Source organism: Euphorbia lathyris, chromosome 3, assembly GCF_963576675.1.
Source record: "Euphorbia lathyris chromosome 3, ddEupLath1.1, whole genome shotgun sequence".
Classification (NCBI taxonomy): Eukaryota; Viridiplantae; Streptophyta; class Magnoliopsida; order Malpighiales; family Euphorbiaceae; genus Euphorbia; species Euphorbia lathyris.
The window spans coordinates 42124348-42139744 of NC_088912.1; the positions used below are offsets into that span (position 1 = coordinate 42124348).

The window sequence follows — 15397 nt, forward strand, 5'->3', positions numbered from 1 at the left end:
GACAAACTTATGCATGATTTCCATATTGATATGCAAAGTTGAGTTGTCTTAGAGAAGATATCGAAGGTCACTTAGTTTGACCTCTTCAATCTCATCACACCGCCTGCTGAGTGCCTTTATTTTATTGTTACACTTTTTAGTCATTGTATATAAATCACTCAGGGCGTTAACCATTTCATTTCTAAGCAAGTGTAAAGAAGTTACCTCATTTGAGTATTCCTCCTGTTCAGATTCTACAGATAAGTCAGCTTGCTCAGATTGAGTGTGGTCAGCAGCAGCATCGGCCATGAAGCATATGTTTGCTGACTCGGTGGCATCAGCTTCAGATGATGTTGACTCATCGCTGTCACTCCATAAGGTTAAGATCCGCTTTTAGCCTTAGTTAAGGGGGTTTTAACCCATGATTAGATTAAAACACACCTTAGTAAGATAGATAATGGAGTTCATAGTAATAAAAGAGATTAAAGTTTAGAAGAAACCGTGATGACGATTGTCGAATGAACTTCCTCGATAACTTAAAACTTACTTTTATTGAATGAACTCTTGCACAAACAACAACTTGAGCACAATAACAACAATTATAATAACACAAACAACTGATTTTTGAAGAGAAAAATCAGCAAAGTAACATTATAGAGGGAGAAGTTAAGCCTAAGCTTAGTGTGTCTTCAAATGGCACCCAATGTCTCATTTTATAGTAAAATGGCACATAAAATTCCAAAGACCAAGTCTCCTTATGGCCTCCCATTCCCTAATCTTCTGAATTTTGCATTTAAGAGAGGATGATGGAAGACTTTGACAATTTAGGAGTTGAAATGTGTAAAGGTGGGAAAGGAATCATAGGCTTCAACATGTTCAAAAACTTGGATAATTTTCTGGGCTTGATACACTTCGAATTTGGAGAATTCATTATTAGTCACTTGTTCATCTTTCTCTTAGCTTTCCAACGCATTTTGAATCGCCTCAATCCGAGTCCGTATGAGAGAGATACGTTGAAAATACGAAAATGTGTCAAATCTGTCCTAGTGTGAACAATTGGACTTTTATCTTACAGCACACATCCGCGACAAAGTGTATGCTGATGTCACTAAAACTCCTTTTTTCTGGTCCCTTTTACTCCCAAGTTGTCGCCTTAAGCCTCACTTAGTTATTTGTGCCGAAAACCTTGTGAAAGTGCCTAAAAACACACAAAGTGGCTTAGATACATAAAATGAAGAAAATATACAAAAACCATTATTAAAATTTATTAAAATAGTACAAAATAACTAGTAATTAAATACTAAAAATGCTATAAATTATGACGATAACAACACCCCCAAACTTAAGCTTTGCTTGTCCTCAAGCAAAGAAAAGCTGAAAACAAAATTTATCGTCGAATAAGTTAACGTAAAGACATGAATTATTTTAATCGAAAATGAGCAAAAATTCTATATTTAAATCTCGGACTATTTCTTTGGATAAAATGATTTGTTTTTACACTCTTATTTTCCAAACCGACATTTTTCATTATGTTGAATAAAATTGAACCAATTTAAACACCTCGCATGGAAGTCACTCTTACGCTCAAGTGTTTAGGGCATCAAATTTTCGCTCAAATCCGATAGAAACACTAACTATTAAAAATTTGCATGGTCATCCAAATCTTTACCAAACACGACTGACTATAAACACGATCAAAAGGTCTTTAACGGGTTGTAACGTTGGTTGAAGGTAAAGGTATGGAGAAGAGGAGATTTGTGGGTAAATAAATTCACGGGTAATTTTTTGATAGATTCACAAAAGAGATTTTGTCTTTCGGAAATTCAGAATTTTTGCAACGGAGATCTCTCTTTTATTTTTATTTATATCTATATATGATACCATATATTTTTATTTTTATTTATATATATATATATATATATATATTTTATTTTTACTTTATATATATATATATAAATATCAATATGAATTTTATTTATATATATATATATATATATATATATATATATATATATAGAAAGTATGAAATATACGAAAATGGAGAGGTATAACCGTTATATATCGGTAGAAGTGTTTGTCTGAATTTCGTATTTATTGTGAATCATCATCTCAAGCATATTGGTTACTAATTACTCGTAAATTTAGTGGGAACAAAAATAGTATTTATGAAGGGAATGCACTTGTAACGTGGTGAATGAATGGAATGTCTAGGCTCAAAGGGGTGAATGACGGAGAATGTGTTTAAGGTGGGCTATCATTTTGAGTTTGAAATGTGGGGTTAAAACAAGGAAGGCCTTAATCATATCGTGTTTTGAGCTAGACGCGTGAGGTTTGACCGGTATTTGATGCAAATTCTCAAGTTTCGTGTAATTATGGAACACTCGTGAGAAAAAAATGAAGCATTAGTGAATGTTTTTTAAATTAGGCTCAAAAACTCACTTTGAAAATGGTAATGTGTGCCAATTAACTCAATTTTATTCCTCAAAATGTAAATGTCGATTTGTTAAATACTGAGTGTAATAAAAAAAAAATTTACGTATTCAAAATAGTCTAAAATTTGTTTACAAAATTTAAGATTTTCAAATAAAATTTCATCCTATCAAAATTTAACATTTATTCTAGACAAAATTTTGTTTGATTTTCATGTTCGATTAAAGCAAAACTTTAGAGTGGGATTTTATTCAAAATTATTTAACAAAAACATTTATTTAAAACCTAAATAAAGATGGTGAAAACAAAAATTCAAAAAAAGATAGTAAAAATAAGAGTGCAAAATAACACACAATTGAAATTAGAAACAAACATACGAAAATAACAATTACTAAAAGTAAAGATAAAGTACTATCCTTTACTCTCATCCCCCATTAGTGTAGCATTTAGTCCCGAAATGCGAAATAAAAACTAACACTAACGCAGAAAGTAAAGGATAGAAGAACTCCCTGTGCATTGGTGGGATTGGGATGGATTTGTGGTAGAAATGAAGTGTTTTGGTGGAGCGCATTGGAGGTGAAATCGGTGAATTCCGTCGAGGGAGTTGCCGGAAAATGACCTGAGAAATTGAGGGGCGGAACTGGTTACTGCAGAAAATCAGTAATGGAAAAGAACTGGATTAAATGGGTAATTAACCCCTTAATGACCCACCTCGACGAGGTTGGGATATACCTCGTCGAGGTGAGGAGTTCCAGGAGGTTAGAAACCTCCTGGAACTCATGCATCTCGTCGAAGCAGTGGTGCTTCGACGAGGTGCACTGTAACCTCAAAAAAAATATATCACATATTTCCCTTTTTCTTTTTCTTTTTCGTTTTCGCCTATGCTCAACATTCCCCATGCTCAGCTTTGGTTTTGCTTTTTATTATTTATTTGGTTTTTGATTTTTTGACTTTTTTTTTTTTTGATTTTTTTTCTTTTATATTATAAATGTAAACAACAATAAATCTTAAAAATAAAATTTCTTTCCTTCTCTTTTTTTTTTATTTTGTTATAAATATATATATATATATATATATATATATATATATATATATATATAACACAAATAATACTCGAGAATATTAAAATGAGTTAAAAGTTAGAAATATCGGGTTGCCTCCCGACAAGCGCTAAATTTAAAGTCGTTTAGCTCGACTTATACTTCCCTTTTTATGTGAACGCATGAAGTCGTATGAGGAATCCAAATTCGTTGATAAAAATCCTGTAAATGCACATTGGATTATCAGATGGAAGATAACTAAATAAAATCCACGACACAAATTTAAAAAAATTATGTACGAGTTTCGATTTCTCCCTTTTTGACTCCCTTGGCAAGTCATATAACACATAAAATGTTTGAGTCGGGATGATCTCGAACTCATCTATCGTAGATTTTAAAATTTTCAACTCTTCTCTTTTGGTTGGACGGTCATTATTCTCCGTTAATATTGGCTCCAAAGAACTATCGAGAAAATTATCGTGATGAGGCTCATTTGGAATAAATACTTCAATCCGATCATCTGAATCAAACTCTCTAATTGACATATCTGCAGTTAAATCAATTAGTAGACTGTGTTTAATGCAAACATCTCTTATTAAAGTATAGGAACTATCATATTGATTTTCTTTTGAAGAAATAAAATCAATCGTTAGTTCTTCAATAGTCTTTTCTTCATCACCGATATGTTGTGGTGAATTTGGACCATCATATTGATATTTGTCCTCCCAATTTGAGTAAAATGAGCTGAAAACTTTTTCTGTCGACGAATGTATTTTCCATGAAAAATAATTCATCGCCATCTCCCTACAAAAGAATCATTAAAAAAAAGGTGAAGAAAAATATCAAAATATTTACAAAAAAAAACGTTTAAATTAATAGAAGTTCGACAAGATTAATATTACAATTCTACCATCCCCGGCAACGGCGCCAAAAACTTGATGCGCGTTTTACGTATACGTGCATGTGAAGGCAAGTGTACCTTAGTCGTGTATCAAGTAATAAAGTGAAAGTAGAGTATCGTTCCCACGAGGATGGTGATTATAAGTACTACTCTCTTTGCTTACTATCTATTATTTAAACAACCGAAATGTAGAGTTTTGATGGATCACCAAGTTAAAACTTAATAAACAAGTGAAATGAAAATTAGGCAAATCAGTTGAGAGATTATTTATATTAAAGAAACTAAGGCTTCTAGCTTCACTTAACCTCTTTACTTGGTAATAACACTTAACCCCTTTTTAAGATGTTTTATCCTTTTTAAGATGACGATTTTTCTTATTAACTATTAGTTCTCGAGATTGGTTCTAAACTCTTGACTAATTACTTTCCCTTGGTCCGGCTCAAGTAATTAATCAAGAGAAGCATTAAGTCTTCTTAGTTCCAAACCTTCGATTTATTACTTTCCCTTGGTCCGGCTCAAGTAATAAATCTAAGATTTGTAATAAGATTTAATCTAAACCTTTTTAACCTACTTTACCTTGGTCCGGCTAAAGTGATTACTTAAGATTCAAGAAAAACCGCTCAAGTAATTAGTTCTAAACTTTCGATTAATTACTTTCCCTTGGTCCGGCTCAAGTAATTAATCCAAAGAAGCATTAAGTTTTCTTATTTCCAAACCTTCGATTTATTACTTTCCCTTGGTCCGGCTCAAGTAATAAATCTAAGATTTGTAATAAGATTCATGAAAAACCTTGGAAAACCAATAAGCCACACTAAATGGTCATTAGGTCCAACTTATGAATTTCGATTAATCAATTTAATCACGATCAATATAAACGATTAATTATACCCAAGTAGAGAGTTGGCCCATCTCCTACAAGCATTAAGAATCATAAGTTAGTTCTTAAAAAGGATAAAGATAACTTAAATAGGTTAAACGTAATTATCACATAATTAAGGTTAAGATCCGCTTTTAGCCTTAGTTAAGGGGGTTTTAGCCCATGATTAGATTAAAACACACATTAGTAAGATAGATAATGGAGTTCATAGTAATAAAAGAGATTAAAGTTTAGAAGAAACCGTAATGACGATTGTCGAATGAACTTCCTCGATAACTTAAAACTTACTTTTATTGAATGAACTCTTGCACAAACAACAACTTGAGCACAATAACAACAATTATAATAACACAAACAACTGATTTTTGAAGAGAAAAATCAGCAAAGTAACATTATAGAGGGAGAAGTTAAGCCTAAGCTTGGTGTGTCTTCAAATGGCACCCAATGTCTCATTTTATAGTAAAATGGCATATAAAATTCCAAAGACCAAGTCTCCTTATGGCCTCCCATTCCCTAATCTTCTGAATTTTGCATTTAAGAGAGGATGATGGAAGACTTTGACAATTTAGGAGTTGAAATGTGTAAAGGTGGGAAAGGAATCATAGGCTTCAACATGTTCATCAACTTGGATAATTTTCTGGGCTTGATACACTTCGAATTTGGAGAAGTCATTATTAGTCACTTGTTCATCTTTCTCTTAGCTTTCCAACGCATTTTGAATCGCCTCAATCCGAGTCCGTATGAGAGAGATACGTTGAAAATACGAAAATGTGTCAAATCTGTCCTAGTGTGAACAATTGGACTTTTATCTTACAGCACATATCCGCGATGAAGTGTATGCTGATGTCACAAAAACTCCTTTTTTCTGGTCCCTTTTACTCCCAAGTTGTCGCCTTAAGCCCCGACTTAGTTATTTGTGCCGAAAACCTTGTGAAAGTGCCTAAAAACACACAAAGTGGCTTAGATACATAAAATGAAGAAAATATACAAAAACCATTATTAAAATTTATTAAAATAGTACAAAATAACTAGTAATTAAATACTAAAAATGCTATAAATTATGACGATAACAGCACTCGAAGCATGTGACAGGCTTGGAGCTGTCCTTTTTGTATTTATCACTGGACTCAGCTTTGTACCTATTGCCTCTTCTGAATGGCCTCTTGCTGTTCTTTTCATTCTTTCTGAACAGCTTCTTCATCTTCCTTGTGAACATGGCCATTTCCTCATCGTCTGATGAGTCAGCTTCGGTTGAGTCAGCTTTCATGACAAGTGATTTTTGTTTCTTATCCTCTGACTTTTCTTTTGCTTCGAAGTTTTTCATAGAGATCTCATGAGTCAGCAGAGATCCGATCAGCTCGTCGTATTTGTACGTGGTCAAGTCCTGAGCTTCTTTCACAGCTGTCTTCTTAGCTTGCCAGCTTTTGGGAAGACTTCTCAATATTTTCTTCATCTGTTCTTCTTCGGTGAAGTTCTTTCCGAGCCTCTTGAGCTCATTTATAATATTGGTGAACCTTGAGTTCATCTCCGAGATGTCTTCAGTTTCATTCATCTCGAACAGCTCGTATAGTCTCATATGTTGGTTCACTTTGGACTCCTTGACCTTGCTTGTGCCTTCATAGGTCACCTCCAGCTTTTTCCATATCTTCTGTGCTGACTCGCAACCTGAAATCTTATTGTACTCTGCAGCATCTAGAGCACAGTGAAGCATATTGATAGCCGAAGCGTTATTTTGTAATTTCTTAAAGTCATCTTCTGACCACTCAGTTTCACTCTTAACAACTTTCTCATTGTCAACAGTTTTATAAGGCACATATGGGCCTTGAACTATTGCAAGCCATGCACTCATGTTTGTGGCTTGAATAAAGTTCTTCATCCCATTCTTCTAGAATGTATAATTAGATCCAAAGAATAGGGGAGGCCGACTAATTGATAATCCTTCAGGGAGTATCTGTGTTGTTTGGTTCCCTGGAAGGAAACGAGTGCTGTTCTCAGCCATTTATCGGGATTAGCTCAAGATAGTTATATCTTTGAGTAGTGAGCTATTTAGCTCTGATACCACTTGTTGGTCTCGTGTGATTAGTTCCAAGGGGGGGGGGTTAGGAACTAATATAACTTTTTCTTTTTAATTATGCTGACTTAATATAATTCTTTGAGTTTTACAACTCAGCTTTGGTCAGCATGGCCGAGTGAGGCGTAAGACAGTTTTAGTCAGATACTGACTAGAGCTGTTTTACTTGCGAGTTGGGAAATGACGCTTTTGTGGTCAGCTTCCAACTCAGCACTCTGATTTACTCAATGTCAGCTTAAACAATTTATATACTGAGTAAATATGACAAGCAACACATACAGATATATATTAAGAGAGAGTTAGAAATTACTCAGCACGACTTATCCTGGTTCGGCCTCTCTGCCTACGTCCAGTCCCCAGAATCCCTCCGGGCTTTTTAAATCCAATACTGAGCTCTTTAAAGGTAGAGCACAAACCGTTTATAAGGCAGTTGAATATGCAAGAGTACCGTCCTCTATTCGTCTACTCAACTCATACTAAGTGCTATAACCGAACACCTAGATTTCTCTACCGCTGAGTACTTAAAACTGAGTACTCAGCACAATTCTCTCAAGTTTACAATTGATATAAAACTTGTTCTTTTTCAGACAAAGAACACTTTAGATGATTACAAAATCAATCTAGCTTTTACACAGAGATAGAAATTTGGTGTAAGATCTTTTCTTGTTTTGATGTGCTTTGTATGTATGCTCTTTTTCACTTGTTTTTCGGCAAAGGATCCAAGAAGTGTACTTGTCCTTTTATAGTAGAAATCTGAAGACACAATCATTTGAATTAGAATCTATCCGTTGAATTCAAACGGTCCTTTCTTGCGACATGTTCTGGTCAGCTTCAGATTTGCAGGCCAATCCTATCGTATGTCTTCCGCAGGCGCCAGGCTTGTCTTCTTCTCGTAGGTTTGTCTTCTTATACAGGTTTCGTCTTTTAGCTAACGAACAGTTGACCCATGCATCTCGAAATTGACTCTTTGCGTAATTCCAAGGTTTCTATTATTGGTGCAGACAGTTGTCGGATCTTGTCTTTAAGCAAACGGATCATTGGTGCTGTCCTTAAAATCATTCAGCATGACTTTGATAACCGTTGTCTTTGATTGTTGCCAATTCCGATACCGAGTTGTCTTTCACTTAGCTTCCACGGTCAGCTTCGCTCTGCAAGATATAGTTTCGAAGAAGACTTCTCTTCTTTCATGCCGAGTTGCTTTTTACCCAGCTTCTACAGTCAGCTTCGTTCTGTAAGCTTCGGTCCTGAAGAACACTTTTCTCCTTTCGTACTGAGTTATTCTTTACTCAGCCCGTGCTATGTTATTATGCTGACTGTGTTCTGTCTAACTTGATTCCCGTTCTTATAAATATTTTTATACTCAATATTGAACAAACGCATTAGTACAATTAAATCAAAGCACTTAAATTTAATTGTCTTAATCATGGATTAACTTAAATAATTTTGTCAAATCAAAATCATGTTGGAAAGGTGTTTCAACACAAAGTTCAGTAATTTGAGAACTAAACCTCTGCTTAACAGCATCCAAAAACAAAGTTTAGAAATCACCGTCCAAAACCAGACGCCTCCCAAACAAAGCAGAAACTCCTCGCCAAACCTCCTGTGAAAAAACACATGTAAGCAAAATATGATCCGCCGTCTCCTCATGAGAAAGATAGAACGGACATCTAGAAACAATCAAGCAGCCACGCCTCCTCAAATTCTCGTGAGTAGGAAGATAACCCAAAAAATCCCTCCAACAAATAAATGAATGCACAGGAGGAATAAACCGACGCAAAAAAAACACACCAATCCAATTTCAACCTAAGAGGCCTCATCCAATCATAAAACAATTTTACCGTAAAAATACTGCTAGTCGCAGGCTTCCAAATACACAAATCCTCCATTTCAGAACTTCTACAAACCCGCTTGATACCCTCTTCCACCTCAACCGGTATAATTGGTAAACCAACGCAATCATGATTGACCAAAAAATCATCCACCATATCCAAGGCACGCCTTTACTGCAAGGACGATAGACCCAATTGTAAAGCAACAGTTGGCCTAATCCATCTACCATTCCAAAAATTTAGACCGGATCTCCGTCCAATCTAACAATAACAATTATCTAAAAGTAAAGAATACATCCCTCTAACCGAACCCCAAATGGACGAATTGAGAAGCCAAGGCCTATGCTGACCCGATTTAGAAAGAAAACGGGATCTAAGTAAGTCAAAACAAAATGATTTCTCCTGGATCAAACCTCAAGCCATCTTACCCAACAAAGCTTGATTAAGCAAAATCAAATTCTTCACCCCAAGTCCCCCAGAATCAATAGAACCACAACACAATTTCCAAGGGACCGAAACTAATTTCCGATTGTCAATCGACCCAGACCAAAAAAAATTTCTCATACAACCCATCATACTTCTAAGCAAAGAAATAAGCCATTTGTAAACAATAAATGAATGAAACTTCCAGTAATAACAGAGTTAACCAAAGCAACCCGACCAGCCATAGACAACCAATGAACCTTCCATTTGGAAAATCTAGCCAAAACCTTATCCTTTAAACTTTTTAAAACCTGTTTGCGATGAGCCCCAAAGAAAAGAGGAACACCCAAATAATGAAAAGGGACCTCCCCAAGCCTAATACCAATAATCACCGCCAAGCGAATACCACGTCGATACGCAATCGAGCTACCCAAAAATAACTCCGACTTATTCCAATTAACTCTCTTCAAACCCGTGTACTGAATTAGAGCTAATCTCCCCGCATCCCTCAAACAACCAGCAATACCGCAACGGCAGATCGAAAGAGAAGTTAGGACATGTCTTTCTCAAAAGCCAAAACACGTCAACAAGGCAAGGCAGCGGTAGGCAGCGAAGAACCGACGGCGAAGAACAGATGAAACAGGCGGACGACGACAGGCAAAGAGATGATCGGTGGAAGAGAGGTTGGGTTCCGAAAGACAGATCAGGATTTGATTTGGTGGAGATGAGAGATGAGAGTGGCGCCGTCTAGAAATTATTTTTAGGTCTGCGATCGTCAATCAATTTTCCAATCTCCGCGTTGTCTAGAAAGATGAAGCAACTTCAAAATAAACTAACATTAAACTGCAAATGATACGATTAACTTTGTAAATCTTACGTGGTAGAGCAAATGAAAAGTTAGACAAATTAAAATGCGAATTACTTTAAATTTAGAGGGACAATATATTACTTTAAATAAGTTTAAGTAGTTAATAAATTGAGAAAAAATTATATACGTGGTATACAATATTTATCTTTTTTCACACTTTGGTGTACAAACTTCAATTTTGCACATAAATTTTGTACAATCTTTTGGTGACTTTCCACTGAAGTGTACAACTGGTAATTATAACCGTTCAATGTGAAGTCAACGCGCCACGACAGCAATTGACCTCTCCAAAGTCAAAATTGATACGTGGCGTGTTGACTGGTCACGCATGTACACTTTAGTGAGAAGTCACAAAAATGTGCACAGTTTCACTACCTTGGCTCCAAGCATAAATGTCAGCTTTCAAAACAGTTATTAAATTAATTACTTCTCTTTCTTTTTTATTACTCTCTTTCTTGTTTTAAGTGTGTATATAAACAGTATAGATCTCTCATGTATTTTCAATTGAATGATATAAGATTCATAACTTCATACTGAAGTTTTTCATGGTATGATAACCATGGTTCAATATTGGATGCCGTTGATATTAACGTCATGCACCAAATGAATGGAGTGTGAGTCAAATATGTCCTCCTTTAAAATATTTTTTTGAGGGTGAGTTAGATATTTATTTACAAAATAGATCTATTATATTTGTTGTTTTTATTTTTATTTTTATTATTTTATATCAATATTTGTTGTTATTATTAATTGATGCTATTATTAAAGTTAATGCATGTATAAATATTGAAATAGTTAATTAAATGGAATAGAGAGGCAAGGGTATAAGGATAGTTTCCACTTAGTATTAAAATAGTATATAAATGCACTAAATTGATAGAGTTGTTGTTAGTGCAAGAAACAAGAGCAAAAGTAGTCTTCTTTGCCTTTTCGATTTGAAAATGAAATAATAAAAAATCGTTTGGCCACTTTCAATCACTCACTTTATTCATCTTTTCGCAGGAAATATAGGCTACTGTTTTTCTCGTTTAAAGAGAAAAGAAACAAGAACAAGAACAAGAAGACCTTATTCAAAAGCTGCAACTAATAATGTCTCCAATCATTTTCATGAAGAAATTCTTTCTTCTCTTCCTCCTTATTTCATCCTCACTCTCTGTCTCTACTTCTGCAGGTCTTCTTCTTTTCTTTCTGCAGCTTTTATTTCTTGCATTATCTTCCATTATTATCATCATCTTCCACCAAAATTATCACATTATATATAAACTCCTGATCAAATCACTTTCTAATGATCTTGTTTTAGTTTCCATTTATGTTAATGTTCATGTTTATCTCTATATGTTGTTGCACTAGGGCTTAATTCTCTATGTTTCTTCTTTAAGTTCAATTTCTTATAACTTTTAATTACCAGTTTAAACTTGTTCATTCAAACTGTTATATCGATGGTTCGAATCCTGTCAATCTCCACTTATTAGGGTAAGTTTATGTTATACACGTTTCAAGTTTAGAGATATTTGCACGCGGGGATGTCTGAGTAGTTATAATAAAAACTATTATTCAACGATTAACAATCAGTTTAAACTTTTAGTGAAAGGGTTGTTTGACACAAGTTTGATGATTATAAAGTATTGTTAGAAATAATAAATTTATAATTAATAGTTTTTATGTTGATTGTTATTAAGTTACTTTAGAATAACTTATTAGAAGTTATGTGATGTTAAGTTACACTCTTAACTAGTCATTAAGAGTTATTTATTAGGTTTGTAATAGTTACATTTTCATGTACTATAAATAGTTAGCTTGGATATTAATGGATGAGATTTAATTGATAAATTTTAATATTTAATTAGTAAGTTATTGATCAATCAAATCTCATCCATTCATTTTGCAATTAATAGTTGAGATGATTACAACTCCACCAACTCTAGAGGATTTTAACTCTAGAGGATCCCTAGGCGTTATCTTGTATAGGCTAAAAGTGAAGAAGCACAAGTTAAAGAGAAATAAAATTTAAGAAAAGCTTCCTCCTATATTTCTTTCACTTCTTATATTCTTCTTTTATCTCCAACAAGTATTTCTTTTGATTCTTGAATTACTTTGAGATGCAGGTCGACGAACCAAATTTGTAGATAAGTTGGTCAACAAGCAGTTTGATGCTACTCATCAGGTTTGTAGTATATGATTGATGATCATATTATCTTTTGATTACTACTTAATCTGAAACTATAAAAACGAGATAATCAAGACGAACTATTCTTGAAACCTACCCTAATTTTGGATTAAATAATTCATTAACATGTGTTTCAGAACCTCCCACACACTGGAGATATACAGAGGGGTAGATGAGGGTTTGCAAGGAGCCCTTCCACACAGAGCCCCAAAATTTAAGACGTGCTTAGTCTAATATAGATATTAGTTTAAATTAAACAAAATATATAATATAATAAGATTTATTTACACATTTTCACTGCATTGAGTACATATGCGATTTAAATATTCAACCATTCAAAATTCACAACCTTACCATTCATTCTTTTCTTTTTATATTTTCGTAATACGAAATTATATTAAATATTGACTGTTTGATAAATATTCAACCATTCAAAATTCACAACCTTACCATTCATTCTTTTCTTTTTATATTTTCGTAATACGAAATTATATTAGATATTGACTGTTTGATAAAAATTTAGCACTGGGGCCTTAAAAAGTTTAAGACGGTCCAAGAGATAGATTTAGAGTTTTGGCGAATCCTATTTATTAATTATGTTTAATATAAGTCTACTTTGTATTATACACGTATAAACTCAAATATATAAAAAATAATGAAGAATAAACTTGTTTATTAGAACCTCTTGAACTAAATGTTGGATATAAAGCCTCTTAAAACCAAATAGTTGAGAGTTCAAATAGTGACAACCATATTTGTTGATTAAATTTCAACACATGGTAAAATAGACATGTGTTGTACACGCTTCAAACTTACATGAACTTTGCGTGAGGGGTGTGTCGAGATAATAATAAAAGCTATTCTTGGATCTTAACTATCAACTTAAGTTTTAAGCTATTTTTGGGTCTTAACTAACAGCTTGAGTTTTTGACTAATAAAATCTATTATTAGGTCTTAACTATGAGTTCAAGCTTTTGGTTAAATAGGTTGACATGGTATCAAAGCAATTGGTTCAATTTCAACACATGGTATGATGAGTCTGTGTTGTGCAAGATGTGCTAAAGATTATAATAAAATCTACTATTAAGTCTTAACTTAACATTTTGGTTCCTTAACAGTCGAGAGTAACTCCCTTTGTTACTGGTATTTCAACACATGATAACTAAGATGTGAGGAATAATAATAAAACTAATTTTAAGTTTTTCCTATCAACTTGAGTTTTTTTTGGATAAAATGATTTCTTGACAAAACTCATTAAGTGTTAGAAATAGTGTAAAAACTATTCTTAAATTCTATCATGAAACCAATTTAAACACCGAAAACTCTAAATATTGATTAAATTTCAGTACATGCTATTGTACGCGTTTGAAATCAAATGAACATTTGCATATATATGGATATATATAAAAATTATTTATAGTCTTACCACTGAACTTAATTAACCTATTTGATTTATTTGATTAGGAAGTGGAGGAAGAGGGCATGATAAATGAAAGGATGTTAAGAGCTAATAACAAAGACTATGGAAACTATGATCCTGCACCTGCTCTTGTTAGGCCTCCTTTCAAGCTCATTCCCAACTGAATTAACTTATATTCTAGAAATGTATAAATATATATCAAATAAATAATGTATACATATAGGCATGTATGTATACCAAGTTTTGAACCCTATATATAGATGGATGTTTTATACTAGATCAATTAAGTATTTCTGTATAATTAATTAAGTTTTCTGGGTTGTATTCTACATATCACCACTGGATGTAATATATTATATATTCTCAAGAATAATAATGAATGCATATTATATTTTATGTTGATATGTATTATCACATGAATTTGCTCATTCACCACTGTATATCAGAAATTTTCACATGCATCTTAATCAGGAATCTCCACGATGGACTGTATTATTAATAGTGTTCCTTATATAATACATTTAAATTGTTTTATTTAATATATATCCTTTTTGTTGGATGGTAAATCCAAAAATATATTAGAATTTCTATTTTAAAAATAGGAACTCTACAAATTTAATTTTAAAAATAATTAAAGTGAAAGAAAGCATAAGTTATGAAATTCTTGTGTTGAATATGTAGAGAAACATCAAATATGAAAATAAAAAAGTTGATTCGATTGATGCAGCTACTTAGAATTTTCAACATTTTTTCAAAGTAGAATTAATAAATAATGTTAATTAGATAGATGTAATGCATTATTGATAATTTATTTATATATTATGTAATCATAATTAATGAAGTGACTTTTAAAAGTGATGATATGATCGAAATTCCACCATAGTTGATTCCCCTTTTCCTTTTCCTTTTTCTTTTTCATTTGATAACATAATAATAAGATAGTTAGGGGATGGACTTTCTTTTCTTTTCTTTATATTAATTAATATTAGAATATGAATGAGTAGATTTAGCATACTATAATACATATTTCAACACAGCTAAGTGCAGCATTCTTTACGAGAAATTCTAATATACTTTCGATGTAATATATCCGTCGTCCAATCAAATAATATCATTAGTACACATTTATTTTTTAATATTAATTATTTCTTGATATGCAATCCTCATTTAATTAGTTGGATATATTCAATTAAGAGTCAATTCGAAATTTTACAGTTTAAATTCGGCTCAATTAGATAGTTTTCTTTAATTTTAATTTAGAATTTCTAAAGTTCATGCTCAATCGTAATTATTTCATATGGATTTATTCAATTTTTTATTTATTCTGAGCTGGCTCTCTGATCTTAAAACAATATTTTGCTACTTCAAAAAAAAAAAAAAATTGTTTTTAAC

General features: G+C 32.9%; 1 protein-coding gene across 2 annotated transcripts; it reads left to right on the plus strand.

The window, feature by feature from the left end:
* Nucleotides 1-11233: 11233 nt before the first annotated feature.
* Nucleotides 11234-14342, plus strand: LOC136224551 (protein CASPARIAN STRIP INTEGRITY FACTOR 1-like). 2 transcript variants are annotated; one of them, XM_066012909.1, is made up of 4 exons: nt 11234-11330; nt 11421-11589; nt 12524-12582; nt 14050-14342. In XM_066012909.1, the coding sequence occupies exons 2-4, from the start codon at nt 11508-11510 to the stop codon at nt 14167-14169; spliced, it is 261 nt and encodes an 86-aa protein (XP_065868981.1). In that variant the 5' UTR covers nt 11234-11330; nt 11421-11507; the 3' UTR covers nt 14170-14342. The 2 variants fall into 2 exon arrangements, with proteins under 2 accessions (XP_065868981.1, XP_065868983.1); XM_066012911.1 differs by lacking the exon at nt 11234-11330 and having other exon boundaries at nt 11344-11589.
* Nucleotides 14343-15397: the final 1055 nt, after the last annotated feature.